Source organism: Meles meles, chromosome 1 (genome assembly GCF_922984935.1).
Source record: "Meles meles chromosome 1, mMelMel3.1 paternal haplotype, whole genome shotgun sequence".
NCBI lineage: Eukaryota > Metazoa > Chordata > Mammalia > Carnivora > Mustelidae > Meles > Meles meles.
In genome coordinates, this window is record NC_060066.1 from 45,425,558 (window position 1) to 45,449,000 (window position 23,443).

The window sequence follows — 23,443 nt, forward strand, 5'->3', positions numbered from 1 at the left end:
TTAATCTTCTTTCATCTATTAAACCATTGTTGTCTTAGAGTATTTAAACCAAATCCCAGACATCATGTTTTTTAACCCATAAATGCTTAAGTGTATTTCCTGGGTATTTAATGTTAAAGATAAGAGTTTGAGATAAGAAAATGCTAAGTTTGTTTTTGTTGTATGTCTGAAATTAGCATTGTTCTGTTCCAGTTAGCTCTGTTCCATAGATGATGTGTTTAGTTTTCCTAGATACACTTTGTCTCTCCTTAACTGCCCCCAAAACTATCCTGTTATCGACATGGCCAACAGTTACATACTGGTCCCTTTGTAAACACAGTCTGGCAGCTGCACAATTTATGGGTATTTGAAAGTGATTTAGAAACTTTGCTCCCACTGACTATTTCTCTTTCTTGGTGATCAGATGATTAGTGTCCCATTCTTTAGGCATGAATCATCACTTTCCCATTACAAGCTCTGCGAGTTAATGCAGGAACAGAGTGGGTATATTGTGTATAGGTTAGTAAAAGGAATCCAGATCATTTGGGTAGACTGAGGCAAACATGATTTAGTTTAATCAGAGGAAGAATTATTCTGTTTCACAATGTAGTCCAATGTGTGTTTGTGCTCTGAAACTAGGATAAGTTGGCTAGCTCTGAAAACATAAATACAAGAATGAGGTCATTTGTGATAGTTTCTGCTTTGCCTCTATTCTCTGTAAAACGCTGGCTCTGATTCAGTGACTGATAACCTTTTCAGCGGAACTCCCACCTCCGTATACAGCCATTGCCAGCCCTGATGCCAGTGGTATTCCAGTAATAAACTGCCGCGTGTGCCAATCTCTCATCAACTTAGATGGCAAGCTTCACCAGCATGTGGTTAAGTGCACAGTTTGCAATGAAGCTACGGTAAGTTAAGATTTCCATTAATAAAGCATAAATTATTATCTGACGTCTTGTCTCTTAAGTAACATTACTCCAGTAATTTAAGTAATGTTACTTAAAGGTAGATGTGGCCTGCATATAGACATGGCCATATTTTCTCATCCTTTCTTTCTTCTTTCTAGTTCTCTTTTACCATCAAAGATGTCTCTGGGTGTTTAAAGCTAATTCCATTATGAAAATTTCATGGTGAATTTAAATATAATGCCATTTGGCTCTGTATTTTCTAACATGAGACCGATTCTAGTCAGGAACTTACAGTTATCCTCAGTGTCTATCCACATCACAACTAAATCCGTTTTGATTTTCACAAAAACAATGATATTCCAAATTTTACTTCAAATGTGGACTTTGTATTTACCATGTGGAAAATTATTTAAACCCGTTTTACATCTGTAAGATGTCTGTATGGTTTTTCTGGATTTAAGATTATGCATTTATTACTGATACCTGTGCCAAAGTGTTTACAAATAGCTTGTATTTTATGCTATTTGCTTGATAGTAATTTAGAGAAATGTTCAAAAAATTTGAAGAGCACATATTTTTTGTGCTGAACCTGGAGAAGAACAACTACATTTTAAGTAGAATATTTAGTTTCAAGTAATGAAGTGGTATTATTAGTTAGATTAAATATATTTCTACTTTTATGGTTAGACTTTATTTTAAAAATTTCAATGTCTCTCAAAGTCTGCAGTTAAAAAAAATCTGCAATTAAATATCAGTTGTTGGTATTTGTATATTTTTCCTTCTTAGAAAATTCTCAAAAAAAAAAAAAATCAGCCAGAGTTTATTATGTCTGTAAGAAAAATGAAACATGTTTATTGGGCTTTATATGTTTTATAGAAAAGTAACAAAATAAAACCTTAAGTCATGAAGCAATATGTTTTATTGTAAGGATGTATTTTTTATAAGGGACATCATTTGGAGATGAGCTTTACTGTGTAAATAGAGGTGATACCTGCAAGACCAGCTATTTTCTTTTTAGGTTGAACACTCCCTAGCAAACCTAACATTAACCTCCGTAGTGTTCATTTTAGAGTTAACAACCTAATAAGAGTTGTGAGACATGGATGACAATTAAAAACAAAACAAAACAAAAACACCCAAGACTTGAAAGGTGCTTTTACGATTTGATGCTACTGTTGATTTTTTTCTTGTATTCCACCATCCCTACAAAATTTTTTCTTTGATGAGTAGAAGAAAAACTTGTAAACTTTATATTTACTCTTGGAAGTAAACAGAACAGGCTGTGGATTTAGCCAACAGCCTCAGGCTACTCAGAAGTGATGAGTTCATTATTCCAGAACAATAGGATGTGGGTACAAATAAACTACTTCTGAACATAAAGAAAATTGCGCTGACATTTTTATATCATTAAAACTCCTGTTAAGTAAGGAAATATAAGTATTTCTCAATATTCTAGAGAAAATGAGTAATATCTAATTAGATTGCCTTGTGTGGAATCAGTTACATTACAGGGAAAGAGAAGAGAGGAAAAATGTGTGTGAGGAGTGTTTTAACAGATGACTTGCCAGTGTTTGCAGTATAATTGATCTTGAATTTATGAGTGAAGAGGTCTTAGGCAACTAGCAGCTTCTCTGGAGAAATTCTGGGTCAAAAAAAAACAGGTAAATGCCCCAGCAGAGCAACTAACTCTCTTCTGTTCACTATCACCACCCCCTGCTCAGTTTCACTGTGGTTCATTCTCCTCATGTCACCTAAAACAGGAGATCAGTGAGTCTATTCCCCCGATAGGAATCTGATATTTCTGAGGAGATTAAAAAAAAAAAAAAAGAAAGGAACATAACAAAGCAAACAAACAAACAAAACAAGGCTAATGAAAATCCTTCTTATTTCAGTAGATAGAATTGGGAAAGAAAGGAGAGAAGTTGGGGAAGAGAAAAGACAGACAAATTTTAGCAAGGTTTAGAGAATACAGAATTTAAGGTTAAGGGAGAAGCAATTTTTAGAGCAAGTAAGTTAATGGAAAAGTTGAGAAGTCCTGGAGGAAGAGCAGAGCTAATTGGTTGCATGATAGATTATGAGTCTGAGATCTGGAGGCTGAGGGACTGGGTCTTGAATCCTACCTAGCTCTGCCACTGGGTAGTTGTCTGTCCTTGGGACTTATCTTCTCCACACTGTGGTTTCCTCATGTAGAGTGGTATAATAATATCTACCTAATAGAGTTACCCTTGAGATTACAGGGGTAAAGTGTCCAGCACAGTGCCAGGGACACACAAGGTCATTTTACTAAGTAAGAACATTAGAACTTATGCGTAAGGACAATGCCATTGTCACCCCCATTTCCCTGTAGGTCAGACATGACAAGGCGTGGGCAGACAATAAAGAACAGTTCTTCTAGTTCATTCACCTTATTTTATAAACGAGGGAACTGAGGTCTGGAAATAAGTTGGGAATATAATATTAAAAAGTTTGTCATTTGCCAAGTACACATTTACTTAATGGGAAAATTTGGATGCATAGGAATTAACCCAATTTCTGGTTTTCTTTATATTTTAGATTGGATAGTAACACATTATGGATGTTTATAAATTTTAGATATTCAGATTTTATCTGTTACATAGTTTAATAAATTGTTGATGACTTATTGCTAACTTTTATATATTTCTAATAATATTGTTTACTTAAATTTCTCATCTTTTTTTTTGAAATGTGTTACAGATTCACAGAAAAGTTACCAAAAAATAGTACTTATTATGTACAGAGAATTCCATAAACCCTGTACTCACATTCTGCAAATGCATTAATATCGTGTCACATTGGCTTTCTCTCTCTAAATGAATAAATAATCTTGGTTTTTTAAAGAAACTTTTAAGGCAATTACAGACATGGGGTTCTTCTACCCCTAAACATTTTAGTGTGAATTTTCCTTAAAAAAAAAAAAAAGGACATCCACTTATATAATCATAGTACAATGATCAAATGCAGGAAATTAACATTAATACAATGGCTATTATCTGATCTTTGGACCTAATTCATATTTGTTCAATGGTTCCATTAAAAACAAAACAAAACAATATGGACCAGGAGTGAACCCAGAATTCCATGTTGTATTGGATATTGTGTCTCTTTATATCCCTTTGTCTAAAATGTAGTCTTTCTTTGTCTTTGATTGCCTTGACATTTTCCAAGAGTACAGGCAAGGTGTTTTATAGAATGTTCCTCCAGTTTGGGTTTGTCTGATATTCCCGGATGATTGGATTCAAGCTATACAGTTAGGCAGGCATGCTCAGGAGTGATGAGCTAGTCCTCTCAGTGCTTCATAGGTTATTTACTCTAACAAGCCTAAGCTCTTATTTATTTATTTAAAGATTTTTAATTTATTTATTTGACAGGGAGAGAGAGAGTGAGTGCACAAGCAGGTGGAGCAGCCCAGGGAGAGGGAGATGCAGGGAGCCTCATATGGGGCTCAATCTCAGGATCCTGGGATCATGACCTGAGCCAAAGGCAGATCCTTAATCGACTGAGCCACCCAGACACCCTGCTAATTCCTCATTTAAAGGAGGGTTTTCTTTGGTATTTATTCTCGCCTTTTTTTTTTTTTTTTAAGATTTTATTTATTTATTTGACAGATAGAGATCACAAGTAGGCAGAAAGGCAGGCAGAGAGAGAGGAGGAAGCAGGCTCCCTACTGAGCAGAGAACTGGATCCTGGGGGCTGGATCCCAGGACCCTAAGATCATGACCTGAGTCAAAGGCAGAGGCTTTAACCCACTGAGCCACCCAGGCGTCCCTATTCTTGCTTTTTAAATTTACTGTAAAGTTTTAAAAAAATGGTAACATTAAGAGTTATTGCAAGTTGTTCCTTTTTTAAGTTAAAAGATGTAATAAGATTAATTATTTCTTATATTCTAGCAGTGAAGGAAAATTCAAATTTGTTATATACTCCTTTTTGCCCAGTATTCTTAATGAGTTTGCACCTCCCAAATAGGTGCAAAGAACTTTAGTGAATGTTTGCACCTGGTAGCATAGATAGTTGACTTTGGTCTTAAAACTTTAAAGGGAAAACAATTCTTGTTGTGAACTTAATTTTTCTTCTCATATTAAAAGGGCACTGCCAACTAATTTTGAAATATACCCTTCACAATTACATCTGTACAGCCCCAGATTTTCATAGAGTGCTTGCCAACATTTGAGCTATTTAAAACCACTTAATGATGCACTTTTCCTTAACCTGTACTTTGGTAGCACTACGGGGGGCCCAAGTTTTTAAGGAATCATTTCCTTTTTATATACAAACAAGCTTTGGCAATCTGTCCTTTGGTTAATTTGCTGTGTTTGCATTTTCTTCCCTTATCTAGCCAATCAAAAACCCCCCAACAGGGAAGAAATATGTTAGATGCCCTTGTAATTGTCTCCTCATTTGTAAGGACACATCTCGGCGAATAGGATGTCCGAGACCTAACTGGTAAGAGATAAAGATTCATTCATTCATTCATTTGTTCATCCAACAAGTACTTATTAAAGGCTCATATGTGCCAGACTTTGTTCTAAATAGTCTTTGTCCTCAAAAGTAATTACAGGACATAGATTATTATTTTTTCTTTGTTAAAAGAATGATGTGTTTAGTTTGAAATTAATGGTCACAAGTATTTGTAAGATAAAATATTCTTGATGAGCAATGAAAGTTTTCTTGATGTTATATAAGCACTTAATGCACTGTAATAGACTGTGACTCCTTAAACTTATTTAAAAGTAACCACTTATCCCCACTGTTATGTCTACAGTGATGTTATTAAGAACGCTTGTAATAAGGGTTTTTATGAGATCACTGGTTGCAGCCTGCAGACCAGTGTTATCTGAGTAAATAGAGTAAACCCAGTCTGGAACGCAGGCAGGCAGGTGTTTAAACAGTTGCAGTAAATGTGTTTCTAAGAACACTATTTGCAACCCACTTTAGATATCTGTTTTATCGGTGAAGGGAGGGGACCTCCAACTGTCATTTTATATATATATATATATGATGTGATTAAGATCAATTCAAATAAATATGTTTTAAAGAAAAAGAAATTAAAAAACCCCAAAAGTAACCACCTAGTTTACCTTTGATTTAATTCATCTTAATCTGGAAGTGTGTTAATCATCATTGTGTACCTCACTGTGCGCTATACTTGTGTTTGCTGAGCATAACCTATGCAAGAAATTCGGGAGCTATTGGCCATTATCAAATGCCATTATAGATGTGCCCAGATAGGAGTATATCAAGACATTCACTGTGTTTTTTCTATGATTTCTGGCTTTTTGACCATGATATGAGTCATTTGCAACCCCATCTGATGGAATAGATAGGAAAGAAACCTCCCATTTTCCTTTTTGTCTGTCTCTGGTTAAATAGACATGAAAGAACACCAGCCTACCCAGAGAAATTTGGCTGTGACTCAGCACTTTGGCACCTTCATGGCACACACGTATTTGTTGATGTAGAGTGTTTTAACTTGTGTAGTCTTTTCCCAAACTCAACTTGTCTTCCTAGATAGGGAATGATAAAAACGATTTTCTGATTGAAACTTGTAGGAACTTGGAAATGGCAGTTAAATGGTTCCCAAGGCCATTGGTTAGAAACAACACCATAATATATGGTTTCCATCACAAATATGAAACAGCTTTCTTTTTCTGCTTTAGAAATTATTGCCACTTTCTGTGAATTTGGCTTCGAAGCCTGACAATTTATAAAACAAGTGTAATCTATTTTCAGTGCCATACCGTAGATTACAGGTTTTGCCCTCCGTCCATTTGTGGGATAATGAAGTTGTTTTCTTTCTCTCTCCACAGTAGACGCATAATTAACCTTAGCCCAGTAATGCTTATTTCTGAAGAACAGCCAGCTCAACCTGCATTGCCAGTCCAGCCAGAAGGTACAAGGGTCGTGTGTGGGCATTGTGGAAACACATTCTTGGTAAGTAACCAGACATTTGTCATAGTGGCATCAATCTGTACATGTAGATGTGATCATATAGATTTGACCATGGCTCAAGCTCTTCTAGTTTTGTCCAAGTCTAAATTAATCAGACGATTAAAACAAAGCCTTTTGAAGAAAGACAGTTAATCAGAGGTTCAGCTAGGGTGTCCTACATCTTTAGTGAATTAGATAAAAGGCGCATCCTCTGATTGGTTCATTTGCAAAAAGGGGCCTCTCTGGGTAGGCTAATGGGAAACAGTGCCCTTTCTATCTGGGCTTAACAACATGGGTGTCTTTGGTTGGTGAGTGGCTAAATCTTAGCTTTACTGTCATCTGTTCAGCAAAAAACAAAGTGCACGATCTCATGTAATGGCCCTGCTTTGTGGTTTCTAGAGTTGAGAAAAATTCTTATTATAATTTACCAAATTTTTTCTGATTTTTAAAGATTAAACTTGGAGCAAAGGGAATTTACTCCGGTGTCCATAATTAGGTAAACTACTTGGAAAAAAAAGTAAGAAGGTGAAAGTGGTTATATATATATGCAAAAGTTCTTGTAAAGAACAGGAGTTCTGGGGTGCCTGGGTGGCTCAGTGGGTTAAGCCGCTGCCTTCGGCTCAGGTCATGATCTCAGGGTCCTGGGATCGAGTCCCGCATCGGGCTCTCTGCTCAGCAGGGAGGCTGCTTCCCTCTCTCTCTCTGTCTCTGCCTGCCTCTCTGTCTACTTGTGATCTCTCTCTGCCAAATAAATAAATAAAATTTAAAAAAAAAAAAAAGAAGAAGAGTTCTTGTGTTACTACTTTTAACTTTAAACCCTAAGTTTGGTGATTTTTTTTTTTAAAGATTTTTTTTTTTTTTTTTTTAATTTGAGAGAGATTGAGAGAGAGAATGACATAGAGTGTGAGCAGGGGGAGGGACAGAGGGAGAAGCAAACCCCCGGCTGAGCAGGGAGCCTGATGTGGGACTTGATCTCAGGACTCTAGAGTCATGACCTGAGCTGAAGGCAGTTGCTCAACCAACTGGGCCACCCAGGCCCAACCCCTAAGTTTGTTTTTAAAAGTTAATTTCATAGTGCCTTACTCTGTCAGGAAGATTTTCTTTTGTTATTCAGCCTTCATAGGAGACAGCATATTTTCCTTAGAACCTAAGTATTAAGGAAAACTTGCAGAGTGTGAGCATGGGCAGGTCTGATGTCACAGCGGTCTCCCATTGCAAGATCTACTGCCTTGGGATGAACTAGGAGACAAACCCATTTAAGAAAGTGTAGATATTTGCTTTTTTTCTTTCTACTTTTTATTTTTAGTAGAGTAATTCATGTACATAATTCTAATGTCAAATGGGATTATAAAGCTGATAGGGAAAACAGCAGTCATCCCTAAACACCGTCCCCCACATACTTTGAACTCTTTCAGCAGCTCTCCTGGTATTTACCTACATGTGCTTAAATTGTTTGCTTATTCTTTTTTCCTTTTGATTAGGCAATTTTAGATATTACCTATTACCCTGTACAATGCAGGTTGAGGACTTAGCACTCATAAAACCCTTTCCCCCAGTCTTTGTCCTTCTCTACTCCATGGTCTCAGTAGAATTTTAATATTTTATTTAATTAAATAATCCTTAGTGTTTACCTTTTTTATGATTAGGTAAATTATATTCACAGCTGAGCCAAGTAGCATATACTATATTTCAGAACTGTATGGTCTTTCAGAATTTGTTAATTTTTTTGTCTGTCCTCCTCCTGGGGTGCTTGGCTGGTGGCCTGCCCAGTCAGTAGAGCATCCAAATCCTGATCTCCTGGTCATGAGTTTGAAACCCACATTGAAAGTAGGGATTACTTAAAAAAAAAAAGAATAATTGTCTTTCCTCCTTTTGAATTTTTTTAATTTTCTATGTACAAATCAGTAGTTCTTCTCATATTCTTTTAAAGGATTGTAAAATTACTATCAATATAGTCATACACATCAGGGAATCTATTATTGAGGTTTCCAGCTACACAGCTGCCATCACGGGATTTCCCTTCATCATTATCCTAAGAATTCCTTTTTCCTTTTCCTGTCTTAGATCCTGTGTCATCCTCACAGTTCTTGGTTTATTCCTTCATTTTGGTGTAGCACATCCTTTCTTAGCTTTCTGAGAAAATGCAATGCGAGGAAATAAATTTGACAACTTTTACTTCTTAAATAGTTTTTATTTTTAAAGATTTTATTTATTTATTTGAGAGAAAGAGCGAGAGAACACAAGCAGAGTGAGAGGGAGAAGCAGGCTCCCTGCCAAGCAGTGAGCCCTATGTGGGACTCGATCCCAGGACCCTGAGGTCACAACCCAAGCCAAAGGCAGACACTCAACTGACTGAGCCACGCAGTCCCCCCTCTTAAATAGTTCTCTCTCTCTCTCTCTCTTTTTGTTTTTTTTTTGTTGTTGTTTTTTTTAAGATTTTATTATTTGTCAGAAAGAGGGAGATACAGAACACAAGCAGGGGGAGCCGCAGGCAGGAGAAGCAGACTCCTGCTGAGCAGGGAAGCTGTTGTAGGACTTGATCCCAGAACCTGGGATCATGCCATGAGCCAAAGGCAGACCTTAACTGACTAAGCCACCCATACATACCTCTTAAATAGTTTTAAATCTAACCTCACATTTACTTTATGGTTTGTCCAGATGTAGAATTATAGGTTGCTAATTGTTTCCTCTCAAAAATTAAAAAAAAAAAAAAAGACTTTTCCACACTGTTGTCAAGAAGTTCAGCTGCAGCTCTGATTCCATGTCCTTTCTGATTTTTTTTCTCTTTATTTTCCTTTCTTCTTTCATTTTCTCCGGTGCTCTGAAATGGCATTAGAATGTGTCTTAGAATGGTTGAAGGAGATGTCATAGACACACACACATGAATATTACACAGCCATAAAAAAGGATGAGACCTTGCCATTTGTGACAACATGGAAGGACCTTGATGATGTTATGCTTAGTGAGATAAGTCAGACAGAGGAAGACAAACAAAGGATTTCACTCATATGTGGAATCTAAGAAACAAAACAAATGAAAAAACCAAAACAGACCCATAAATACAGAGAACAAACTTGTATTTTTTGCCAGAGTGGGGTATGTAGTGGGGATGAGTGGTGAGGGGGAGTGGGAGACACAGACTTGCAATTATGGAATGATTAAGTCATGGACTAAAAGGTACATCACAGGGAATGGAGTCAATACTGCAACAGTGTTGTATAACAGATGGCAGCTACACTTGTGCAGAGTATAGCATAACGTATAGTTGAATCACTGTGTTGTTCACTTGAAACTAATGTGACCGTGTATGGCAACTATACTCAAATTTAAAAAAAAAAAAAAAAAAAGAATGTGTCTTTGGAAGGGAGAATATGTTTGAATTCATTGTCTGGGTACTCAGTTGGTCCTCTTAAAGTGCACACTATTTTCTTTGTTCATTCTTTCTAGAATCCTTCTTTAGATCACCTGAATTATTGACTTTCTTTTCTTTTCTCTTTTTTTCCTTTTCTTCTTTCTTTCTTTCTTTCAACATTTCTTTTTAGTTTGCTTTTTCCTTTACTTACTGGGAAATTTACCCAGCTATGTCCTCTAAACTTAATCCAAAATTTTAATTTCAGATTATTTAACTTAATTTTTAAATTTGAAGAGTTTTCCTGTGTTCTTTGGTTGATTTTTTTCCTTTTTCCAAAGAGCATTCTCTTCTCTATGGCATCTTTCTGAAAATATTAATTCTGGGTTTTTTTTCCCTGAGGTATTGTTCTTCTTTATGCCTTGTCTCTGTTTTCTCCCCACTTTTTCTTTCTTTCTTCTTTTTTTTTTTGTAATAGAGATTTTTACTGAAGAGTTCATTTATATTTGAGGGTCAGCACTGATTGGAAGCTCCATATATGTAGCAGGAGTGAAACTTCTTTCCTTTCTTCCTTCCTTCCTTCATCTTTCCTCCTTCTTCTTCCTCTTCCACTCTTTTTTCTTCTCCCTTTTCTCATGTTTGAAGAATTGTCAACTCTGACAAGTTTCTCAGGGCAACAGTCCCCCAGTTTCTTGCGAGTGATATGCCTGGGAGACGGCATTTAGGAGTTAAGAAAGGTAATGAGGAGAATGTCTTATCCACTATTCAAACTGTAGATTTTAACTTAGTTTTTTTTCTTTTTAGGATGTTTTATTCTTGCCTTGTGCTATGCCTGGTGTTTCTAAGTCCACAAGCTCTCTAGTTTAGTTTCTTTTTAGGATAAATCCTTCTGTTCTTGTACGTACTGGGGAGAGAGGGCTTTCTGGTTTTGTGTGTAGGGAAGAGTTTATAGCCCACACTGCTGTTTGTCTCACTACTCCCAGCCCCCACCTTAGAAAACACGTAGTAGCCCCAAGAACTGAATTGCTCTGCCTTTCTTCAGTGCGAACCAGCTTTGCATTGACATAGCTCTCTGCTGACAGCCCTCAACTTTCAGTGTCCCTTTCACTAAGCCAGCTGCCAAGTCTCCATTAACTTTCCATTGTCCAAAAATTGAGGTCATTTCTCCTCTTTATCCATGTGGTAGTATACATTTAAAAATTCATTTACTATCATTTTGGTTAAGTTTGGGAAAGGAAATGGAAATGCATGCATCTAATTTACTACATTTAATCAGAATTGCTAGGATTCTTCCAATCTAGTAGGAGAAGATACATCTTCCTTGCATTTATGTTTTATTGATTAAGTCAGTGACTAAGTACATAAATTAGATATAGCTGGTGGGAATAGTTAACAAAGTTCTTTTTGAAAACTACTATATACTGCCTTTTTTTCTATTTAGAAAAGTGTATTAAACATTACTCCTGCATTATACTTACTGAAAGAAAAATTTAATTGTCCCTGAAGGTACCCAGTCATTTCACATGATCTATAACCTAATGTTTTTTGTTTTAAAAATACAAGTTAAATATGAAATTAGTAAAATGCAGCATATGGAACTTCATGCTGAGCAAAAACACAAGTCCAAAAAAACAGTTACTCTCTATCAGTAGAATAATTTGCACGGTATTTAAGACGTTTCCTATGTAAGTCATATTTGAATGCAATTTTTAGAACCACAGTTAAAGATATTTTGCAATTTGTTAACTGCGGGTATCCACATTTTCCTTTTTTTGTTGTTGTTGCCAACAGCATTATTTATAATAATCCCCAATTGAAAACAACCTGCATATCTGTTACATTTGTTCCACATTTTCCTTCTACCACATAATCTGTGCCTTTGATTAAGTTGGCAACATCTGCTGGGATCCATAGAATGCAGTCAGAAAAAGTAGTGGTTATTTCTCAAGATTTGAGAAATCTGTTCCACCTTCAGTGTAGTTTCCCGAGATTTCTGCTCGACTGAAGTCAAAACCAGGATTTTCCTTCTGGAATCTCTCTAACGTAAGTTTTCTGTGTATTTGGTCTTACACCCAAGGTTGCATATTCAGATTCTAGAAGAGAAGTCCAACAATTTGTTGGATCTCTTTTTGTCTTTGTAAGAACAATATGGACCAGCCGTAAAAAGGATGAGATCTTGCCATTTGTGACAAGGTCACATTCCCTCATCAGCTGCTGTAGAATCAAAGAGCTCACCCCTAATAATCTCACAACCCCCCAGGGCCAGCGCCACATGTTGGCTCTGCAGGCCACACTGGATGTCTTGGGCACAAGTGCCTGGAGGCACCTGAAGTTCAGTGACTCCTCCTCCAACGTCTGGTACCACTGGCCCCATGGCATCCCGCATGGACCACCACACTGCGCTCCTTCAATGGGGCCAACATTCTCCAGTAGCCTCCCAGCTGTAGCCGCATAGAGTGAGGTTATACTGCTTTACTGTAGTATAGGAGACTCCGTAGGTTTTGATAGATAATCAAGTGATTTGACTAAGTTAAATATATATTAAAAATATTTATTTTCTTTCTTATATGTGAGCAAATTATATTTTGAAATACTGTTTTAAAATCTTCCAAAACAGATTTTAACTTACTTCAGAGAGTTTCCCTCCGTAATTATATTGGCATTTTGCTCAATTATAGTTTATATTTTAAATCCTTGCCATGGATAATCTTATAGCCACAATCTAAATGAGCTGATTTCATATGTTCAAAAGCATATACTGAGTGCATATCAGGCACTGGGCTACATGCTGGGGAAACAGGATGGCGCATTTCCTGTCTTCATGGAGTTTTCTAATCTAATTGAAGAACAAAAACAATTAAAGCAACAATTACATGGAATGTGTTGACTACAGTGGGAAATAACTGTTCTGAATGCACACACGAAATTACTAGCCTAGAGGAAGTGACATTATCCTAAGAGTAACAGAAAGCTTAGTGGAGCTTTATAGTTAATTCTGTATATATGAGTGCTATTTAGAAAGGATTGCATCAGGGTAACCCTAAAGAGGAACAAGACTAGATGTTTGGCCTTTTATTATCCAGAAAAGTGAAGATGATTGTTGGAAATAGCATCCAGCTTTTCAGAGAGAATTGACATACTGACAATAGGGTAGAAAAGGGAATGAGGAAAAAAAGGAAAATCAAGGGCGCCTGGGTGGCTCAGTGGGTTAAAGCCGCTGCTTTTGGCTCAGGTCATGATCCCAGAGTCCTGGGATCAAGCCCCACATAGGGCTCTCTGCTCAGCAGGAAGCCTGCTTCTCCCTCTCTCTCTCTGCGTGCCTCTCTGCCTACTCATGATCTCTGTCTGTCAAATAAATAAATAAAATCTTAAAAAAAAAAAAGGAAAATCAAAAAGACATTAAAAAGTTCAAATTTAATTTTTTAAAATCATCTGCAGTAAATTCTAGAGAATGATCCAAATGGAGAGGTTAAAAGATAATGTATGTGACATGGTTTTTATTACTTCAAAAAGCAGTTTATGTGTTTAGTTCTTTCACCCTAGGAGAAAATTACTAAAGTAATGTGAAATCCAGAGAATAACTTCTAAAAATAGCTCCCATTTACTTAATATTTAGTGCAGGCAGGTGAATCATATTAGCCTATTAGCACAGTAAATATGTCTAAAATCTTTAATTCTTTAGCAGGAAAGCCTGTTTTGAATTAATACATGGTATTTAAAGATGATTTTAAAAATTTCTAGAAAACGAAGTTTTTGGTGCTTAGGGGAACACATTACATGCCTCTGGAGTGGCTATTACTTTTGAGAGTTTCAGATTAATGAGACCTATTCATTCAGTCTCATATTCAGTGTCATAAAGAATAAATAGACCGCAAATCTCTTAATTCTGACTCAAGAATTTTGCCTTATCCTTATTAGTATGCTGATCGCAAAGTCTTATATCCTCTGTAGTATGTTCTTTGTCCTTCAAGCTTTTAACTAGTGGGATTCGCTTACTTTTTCTCTACCTTGTTTCAGCCTTGCCTTAGGAGGCCTAGAAACAATTGAGACAAGTTATGAAAATCAGTGACATTGGAAAGGAAATATGAAAGAATCAGGAACAGTGGAAAACCAGGGCAGAAAAAAAACCAGGCTAAGTTGTATTTAAGAATATAAATATGCATAATATTTAATCCTGTGCAGTTGTTAAAATTAGTCTGGATTTTAGCTGTGAGTGTTCTAGAGTCAGTGAAAAGAGGAAAACATGATCCATAAAAAGGTATTCATGATTTTTTTTTAAAAAGATCGCATAGGAGAGGGTTTAATGGAATACTGTGACCAGAAAGAGAATTATTTCCATGGATTAAGATAAAAGAACAATATAATAGACTGTCTCCTCAACAACCTTCTGTTTATAATATCATCTAATATATCAGTGTTATAGTGCTGAAGTTAAATTTAGTATGAATTTATACTGCTCACATTCTATTTCACAGCCTGGCTAGAACCATCGGGGATGTTTAGAAAAGTTATTTTCCAAAGTACAATCAATAGAACACTCATTTTATAGGATAATAATAGGTGCTATGTGAATAAAAAGTTCCATGCTAGGATAAATAAAAAACTAAACACAATTTTTTTACAGGTGTATTCTTTAGCATGTTTAGAATGTGTTAGTTTTACTATCTGAGAAGAGTTTTAATGTAGTATTTACAAACATTTTTTCAAAAGGTTTATTTATTTATGTTGGGAGCGGGGAGGGGCAGAGGGAGAGAATTTCCAAGCAGACTCCCTGCTGAGCGCAGAAAAGAAACTGATGCAGTGGGACTCAATCTTAAGACCTGGAGACCAGGACCTGAGCCAAAACCAAGAGTCGGATGCTCAACTGACTGAGCCACTCAGGCTCCCCTACAAACATTTTTCACCTCTAAACTATTTTGAGGACATCATCTAGTCAGAATAGTGTTGTTGTTTTTAAAGATTTTATTTATTTATTTGACAGACAGAGATCACAAGTAGACAGAGCGGCAGGCAGAGAGAGAGGGAAAGCAGGCTCCCTGCTGAGCAGAGAGCCCGATGCGGGACTCGATCCCAGGACCCTGGGATCATGACCTGAGCCGAAGGTAGAGGCTTTAACCCACTGAGCCACCCAGGCACCTCCAGAATAATGTTTTGAGGAATATTGCTTAGAAAAGAAATAAAGGGAATATGTAGTTTTTAGCTAGCCCTGCATGAAAAATGAAGTTTCTTAAGACACTGAACAGTGGAGTTTAATTTGGGGGCAGGTGTTCTCTCTTGCTGATGAAAGGCAGGTCCAGATGCTTTGTCAACAAGTATCTGACTGGGAGGTTGTCACGCCCCCAATAAAGACAATCTACAGTATGTACCTGAATCACGGATGATGATTCAAACTTTGCTCTCAAGTGAGCCTGGGTAGAACCTTCAGTCACGGTCAGATTTTCCTTATTTGGACCCAGGGCATATGGCTTGGTGTCATTGCAGAGACTAACAAAAGTTTTAAAGTGAATAATTCAAAGCAATGGCACCAATCATCTATTGTGTCCATCAAGAAATAAAATCCAGTAAGATACTATCAAAGGATCCATTTTTAGCAATATAACTTTCTTATGGCCTTCTAAGATTGATTTAAAAAAATATATCTTGGGGAAACTAAGTTTATCTGTTACATAGAATGGTTAGAAATAAGTCAAATAATTGGATGACCCCCCACTATAAATGATGGTGTTTTAGAGAAGTTGCCCTTAATCTTCCTGATAGAAAATAGATAATTTTGTTTTTTTTCCCCTGTTGAAGTTATGGCAATAAAATTCTAAGAGTGAAGAGGCTGCGCTTTAGAGAAAAGAACAGTAGTAAGTCAACTTCATTTCACAAGCACAGGTATTTGCAATCACTTGAATAGAGTATGACAAAGTTATTTCTAATAATAGGTGCTTTTCTTAGTTTGCTGCATTTAAGTGAGTACTTGGAGATAACAAAACCCAATGTGTTAGGTTGCTGGCTGTATAATTTACTAATTACATAATAAAGTCTTAACTGTTTTTCAGTTATAATTCAATTTGCCGTGCATAATCTATGCTGAAATGAAGAGCACTATTAAATGGTAATACTGGACTAAATCATCTCCTTAGGTTGCCATTAAAAATTCTGAAATTCCTGTGCCAACATAATAGGCTTCAAGCTTGGATTTTGAGTTCCTCTTTGCTCAAGGGTTTCATAACTGCCTCCTTAACGACTTTGGTTCTTTTAACTATGAGCAACCTAAATTTGTTATTTATAAATAAAATTTGAAATGACTTTATAAGTTCAGCAACTGTCCTAAAATGAATTACAATAACATAAAAAAGGGGTTCCTGGGTGGCTCAGGTGGTTAAGCATCCAGCTCTTGATTTCAGCTCAGGTCATGATCTCAGAGTAGTGCTGCTGGCATGGAGCCTGCTTAAGATTTTCTCTCTTCCCGTCCCTCCCCCATGTTCTCTCTCTCCAAAAAAAAAAAAAAAAAATTCCCAGTAAGATTTCTGGATTCTTCACTTAATATTCTGTAGAACTCTAGAAATCTTTGTTTAGCACATTAATTCTGGCATTTTTACTATTAAGAATAAGTTTTGCAATAAGTTAACTTGTTACAAAGTGAGTATGAAAGAAAGATTTACTGGTGCTTGAACAAAAAATGTAGCCTTGGTTTGGCATTCTCAGATGTTGAAAAATAATCATTTTGAAAAGAGAGTGAACATTCATGTAAAGTTTCATTTATCTTGAGATTCTATGTACCTACTCTGAGAAAGCATTTGCAGCATAACTAACTTTCTTTGAGGTTTCAAATGAAAGTAAAGAAAGAGAAGTCTAGGAAAACCCAGATTTGGGTTTTTTTAAACAATTTTTAAAAATTAAAAAAAAAGTATACATTAAATACTTTCTGAAAGTTATCTCTATTGTATGGAAAACATTTGGATATGTGTAATTTATTGAAACCCTACTATGCCTAAAATTGGAAAGTTACGGAAAGAGAGTGAAGTGATTCCAAATCAAAATAAATAAAAGTTAATTTTAATAAAAGAAAAGTTGTTTTGGTGATAAAACTGAAGTACTTAACGGAATTCTCCCAAAGCTATAAAGGAAATAGACCCTTTGCAAGAAGGAATATAGAAAAGCAAGCAAAATGGAAGATGAAAAAGGCACTTTTAAATATACATTTTGTGGTTAAGATATACTTTAAATTTATATTGCATATTCTTTCAGACTTTAACCCACTACCAGTAAACCATTTCAAGTATCTCAATTACAAGGAAGATAGTTCATTCTATCACCTACATTCACAGGGAAAAAATTTGCATCCTAGGAGTATCTTTTTGTTACATAGAATAAGCAAGGACAGAACAGAGAGACCTGCCTGACTTGCGTTCTCTCCATATCTCATTTGTTTAGTTTATTTACTTTGTGGGTTTCCCATGTAATTAGATTATAAATAGCTGTATTTTAGTAATGAATTTAAATATCCATATATTTCAAAGGCTAGTCCTCAAGGTTTTTTTAAAGAAGATTTTATTTATTTGCAATAGAGAGAGCATGTGAGAGACAGAGACAAGCAGGGGTGGAGGGTAGGGGCAGAGGGAGTGGGAGAAGCAGATGCCCTGCTGAGCAGAGGGCCCAACTCTGGGCTCCATCCCAGGTCCCTGGGATCATGACCTAAGCCTAAGGTAGATGCTTACCTGACTGAACAACCCAGGCACACTTAGTGCTCAAGATTTAAAGGCAAAATGTTTTCAAAAGTCCATGAAATACATTTCCTTCCTTGGGAATGAACTGAGACCTAAGACTAGAAGAAATGACAGTAATTACAGCAGTACGTTCGGATTTCATTAATAGAGCCAACCTAGATTGCGTCAGAAGCTTGGGCAAGTCATGGGAACTGTTGCAGAGGAGAATCCCAAACTTTATTTTAAGGGAGTGGAAGAAGTGTTGAGGGGAAAAGCTCCTATAACCATGAGAAGGGGGTTACTTCTGCTGTGATCCCTGGTAACATTTGAACTAAAAGAAATGTCTTATCAGATTGGATACTTTTCAGTTGTTTTTCTTTTCAATCTTTTTATTTACAGTGGATGGAACTGAGGTTCAACACTCTGGCAAAATGCCCACACTGCAAAAAAATGTAAGTTTCTCTACCATTGGAAATGCTACTGGGAGATACTAACAGTTTAAAGAGCAGAATTCTCACTTTGGTAGATTTTGATTTGAAGACATGAATACATGTTTAATATGTTTATGCTTCCCAAAACTAAAAAAAAAGATATCTTTAAACTGATTAATATATTCCATTTTGAAATGAAAATGATTGGGTTTGACTATCACTCTCCAAAGGGAAATCAATTTCTAAGAAAAAATTACTAAAATTACCAGTAACCTGGTGAGGATTTATAAATGTCCTAAGAGGTTATAATCTATGCAAATAATCTAAAATTTATATTTAAAAGATGGGCTGTAATCTAGGAGAAATACCAAATGTTTGGAGGTTTGTAATTAGATAGTTGTTAACTTTTTTCATGTCCTGTCCAGTGAGATTATTCTCTGATAGCAAAGTGTATATAATTATTTGCCTGTCTTAACTATTCAGTATATTTTTCTCTATTCCCAAGTAGTGTACCTAAGGCAATTAACAAAAGGCAATATAAATGTGGGAAAAATAGGAGATATTTTGATTAAAGATATTTTATGGCAGCTCTGTTGGGGGGTTCCCAGATCACCCCAGGATTCTGTGATTTTCTAGGAGGTTTAATCGGAATTAGTATTTATTTGTACTCATAGCTATGATCTATTATACAAAGCAAAATCAGAAAAAAAAAAAAAAAAAGGGCACATGGGACAATGTCTGGAAGACACCAGGTGCTAGTTTCCAAGAATCAAATCATCTCCTATAGAGTCACGCAGGAGGGCTTAATTCCTCCACCAGGGAATTGTTACAACACAGGTGAAAATTATGTACTGGAGAAGCTCATTAGAGATTGTGGCCACTCGTATCAGGTAGGTAATTGTGGGAACATTTTATTTAAGTTCACAGATGCCAGCCAAGGTCAATCCTGAAAGCGGGCCTTTCTAAGGGTAGCTATCTCAGGCCTGCTATCTATTAACTCTTTCTGCACAGTATTTATGTTGATAAAATTTTAATTTAGCGATTATTGTTCTCCACTTATATGTGTGAAATGTAACTTGAGCTAAGGAAATTTAACTGCAGTGTTTTGAAGTTCAACTTTTAAAAACTGAAAATATGAGTTCATAATTTAATTGGTGTGGTCCTTAGTATGATATAAACACCTTACCTATTTTGAGGAAATCCTAAGAATGATCTCTAGGAGAAAAGAATTGAAAAGTATCCGAGTAGAGTATATGTAACAAAATCTCTCCTTTTATCTCTGCTAGATCTAATTCCAACTGAATCTAGCCCTATAAGAGTAACTTCTTTACAGCATATTTCTAGCTTCAGAGGAACAGACATTTTTCCTTTTAATTTATTTGTGAAATTAACCAACTGAATTCTTAACCTTGTTGAATTCAGTACAAGTCTGTATGGAGAAGCAAAGTGGATAACCCCAAATAATATACAGAAAAATAGATACATGAGAGACACTCCCCCACATAAGTATGTGAATATGTATGTGAATGATAAATATTTCTGTGTTATCTATATTTTCACAAAAATGAAAAAAAATAAATGGCAATTACCTTCACTAAGAATATTAAATTGGGATAAAAATTCTATGGAAAGGGCGCCTGCGTGGCTCAGTCCATTAAGCATCTGACTTTCAGTTTCAGCTCAGGTCGTGATCTCAGGGGTTGTGAGATCAAACCCCATATGAGGCCCTGCTCAGCACGGAGTGGGCTTGGGCTTTGCTGCCTCTCCCTCTGCCCCTTCCTCTGCATGCATGTACATGCTAGTGCGTGCTCTCTCTCCCTGTCTAAAAAAAAAAAACAAAAAACAAAACAAAACTTAAAAAATGTAAAATAAGTAAATAAATAAATAAAAATTCCATGGGAAATAGCAGAAAGTTCCTGTGATTAGTAGATTGTATGCTAAGCACAGTGATGGTTCCTTTCTCTACAGAGATGTATTAGCTGGAATCCTTCCAGCAATCCTGGAATGCAGGAATTATGACCCTCATTTTACAGATGAGGAACTGTTAGAGAGGTTAAGGATTTTGCTTACATGATTTGCTTGCGTCATTGTTTTAGAACAGTGACAATGTTTTACTAATAATAAGTGTTGAATGTCTAGATAGTCTATAATTGGTTAAAATATCACAAGACAGTATATTAATGTTAAGAATTTATATCAGTTACTTAAGGAACAACTTGCATAGAAATGCACATGGAATAAGTCTGCTTACAATCATTCTTAAAGGTATGTTTATGGAATTGGAATCACATGCTAAACATGGGAGGATTCAGGGCATCTCTTACTTACTTGACTAAAGATACGGTTATCACATGAAACTCATGGCTTATATCTACATTTGTTTTCCCTTTGAATGTTCTTCTTCATAATAAAATGATGAGTCATCTGTTGAGATAAGATTCTAAGGAATCTTACTTCTTTTATTTTTTTAAATTTTCTTAATAGATTTATTTGAGAGAGTGAGAGAAAGAATGCGAGTGCAGGGGGAGAGACTGAGAGAGGGAAAGAGAATCCTAAGCAGACTTCCCACTGAGCATGGAGCCGGAAGTGGAGCTTGATCCCATGACCCTAAGATCATGAGCTGGAAAGTAAGAGTCAGATGCTTAACCCTGCCCACCCATGAATTTTATTTCTTTAAACACAAGTATAAAATATCCTAAAGCTATGTTTATGTTCAAGGGGTTACTAAATCATTACTATGAAACCATCCCAAAACATGTGTAGGAAAGCTTCCCCCAGTGGCTCCAGAGACCAAAAAGCATTTTTTTTCCTATCAGTCTTTCTCACTGGGGCCATTGGAGCTAAAGGTGAGGTTGCTCTTTCAGTGAGCTGGGTGGCTTGTGGCCACTGCAGAAGGGAAGTTGTAGTTCTAGTGTTCTGAAGTAGTACTTGGACTGTATTATTATAAAGACCTAAGACTGGTAAAGATGGTGGTTTAATCCATGATAGTTATTATTGGCTATCATTTCTCCGTATCACTGACATACTCCTTTGTGGGTCGTCTCCTGACATTTTAAACAATAGTGGGCTCTTACTTTCTTTTATTTTGGTGGTTAGTGCTTTCTTTTATAATTATTTATGAATTGAGTAAATAGTCCTGTGCTAGGTACTGGGTGCTTAAAATAAAAGGTGTAACCTTGCCTTCAGGGAATTGATTCTTATGGATATAAGGAAGAGAAGAGTCAACTAGAATAAAGTTTTAAATCCTTTGAAAGAGGTTCACCTATCATTTTCTGCTTTCAAGACCCTCTAACCCAGATTGGAGGGAAAGACAACTTGAGAGAAGGCTTCCGGTTGGGAGGTGGTATATGAAGTAAGTTATTAAAGATGAGTGGGAATATGCAAAAAAAGAATGCAGGATGGTTCCTTGTAGAAGGAACTATCGGTGCTGAGGTACAGTGGAATCAAAGTGTAGATGTGATGTTAAGGAAACAGAATAGATAGGATTGAATGTGAAGGTGTGAGAGAGATTGGGGGTAGAGGATGACTTTACATCTGAGAGGCTATAGAACTGTTCACTAAGATAGCATTTAGAAGTACTATGTCTGGCAGACAGATGCTAAATTCAATTTGAACATATTAGATATAAAGAGACTCTCGGTTTGCTAGACTAAGTCTTCATCCCTTGAAATTCATATCCATCTACTCTTCAGACCACCACTCTTGGATCAGTATGGCCACTGCTTCTCCCTTCCATTACCAAGATAACTGACATCTGAAAACAATTCTGTATTGGTTATCTCTTTCCAAATGTATAGCTTTACACAGTGAAACCCTTGCTTGATACTCCATTTTGAAGTGTCTCTGATTAGCTCCCTCTCCCATTCTCCTAAGCAAGTATCTCTAGAAATTTACTGTTCTTCTTAAACTCCCACCCCTTCTACATTACTCACTCACCCTCAGCAGATGACTTGCCTTCCCTCTCCTGATAGGACTGAGGCTATCCATGAACTCCTTTGTCTTCACACTGCCTGTCTATCCACTAGCTGTATCTATGCGTACTTCATTTTCTCTTCTCAGAGGGAGGCAGTTCTCTCCCCTTCAGTGCTTATCCCTTCGCTTGATCATGGCCCCCATTCTGTCTTCAGTGAAGTGCAATTAGCCATCAGTCCCACTAGGGGATGAGGAATTTGCTTTGACAAAATTCACATCCCAGTTGCAGATTCTAATTGTTCTGATCATTCCTCTGATTCTGCTTGTATACTCTGTAGTAAGTATTTGGTTCTGTTGATCATCCTCGTTTTTGCCTTAAAATTTGTTCTTTTCAGAGGGGGGTGGGGTTATGGGCATTGGGGAGGGTATGTGTTATGGTGAGTGCTGTGAAGTGTGTAAACCTGACAATTCACAGACCTGTGCCCCTGGGGATAAAAATACATTATATGTTTATAAAAAAATAAAAAATGCTAAAAAAAAATTTGTTCTTTTCTTGGTTTCTAGGTACCACTTTCTCCTGCTTTCTTCCCACGTCTGAGAACATTCCTTTGCTATTTCCTTTGTTGACTTCACTTTCTCTTCCAAGTAGTTAAATATTGCAATTCTTCAGGGTTGCAACTTGACCACACTAGATCTTGGTTTTCTCATAGTTTCCTCTGTCATATATATGCCATTAAATCTCGACCAATATGCCACTAAATCACCCCAAATCTCTTCAGATATAAATATGCAATCTGTTTTCACTATTTTCCCTGTTGTTATTTCAACCTGGGTGTCCATAGGCACTTCGAACCCACATATCCATCTTCCTTACACTCTGCCGACTAATCTTCCTTGTGTATTTTTTTTTTAAAGATTTTATTTATTTGACAGACAGAGATCACAAGTAGGCAGAGAGGCAGGCAGAAAGAGAGAGGGGAGGAAGTAGGCTCCCTGCGGAGCAGAGAGCCCAACGTGGGGCTCAATCCCAGGACCCTGGGATCATGACCCAAGCCGAAGGCAGAGGCTTTAACCCACTGAGCTACCCAGGTGCCTCCCTTGTGTGTTGATGAATATATTATACTGGTGAATGTTACGTCATCTGCCCAGCTGACCAAGCCAGAAATCTGAATGTATCTTTATTCCCCGTATCCAAATGGAAACAAGTCCTATCAGTTCTGTCTC

General features: G+C 36.6%; 1 protein-coding gene and 1 pseudogene across 1 annotated transcript in view; one reads left to right on the forward strand and one right to left on the reverse strand.

Moving 5' to 3' along the window:
• Positions 1-23,443, forward strand: part of PIP4P2 (phosphatidylinositol-4,5-bisphosphate 4-phosphatase 2) — a 59,330-nt gene that overhangs the window by 24,668 nt on the left and 11,219 nt on the right. Inside the window, exons 3-6 of the mRNA XM_045998048.1 lie at positions 739-887; positions 5,242-5,348; positions 6,713-6,836; positions 18,276-18,328. Of these exons, the coding sequence (XP_045854004.1) occupies positions 739-887; positions 5,242-5,348; positions 6,713-6,836; positions 18,276-18,328 (433 nt within the window). The remainder of the gene's footprint in view (positions 1-738; positions 888-5,241; positions 5,349-6,712; positions 6,837-18,275; positions 18,329-23,443) is intronic.
• On the reverse strand, positions 12,120-12,605 carry LOC123937306 (annotated as a pseudogene).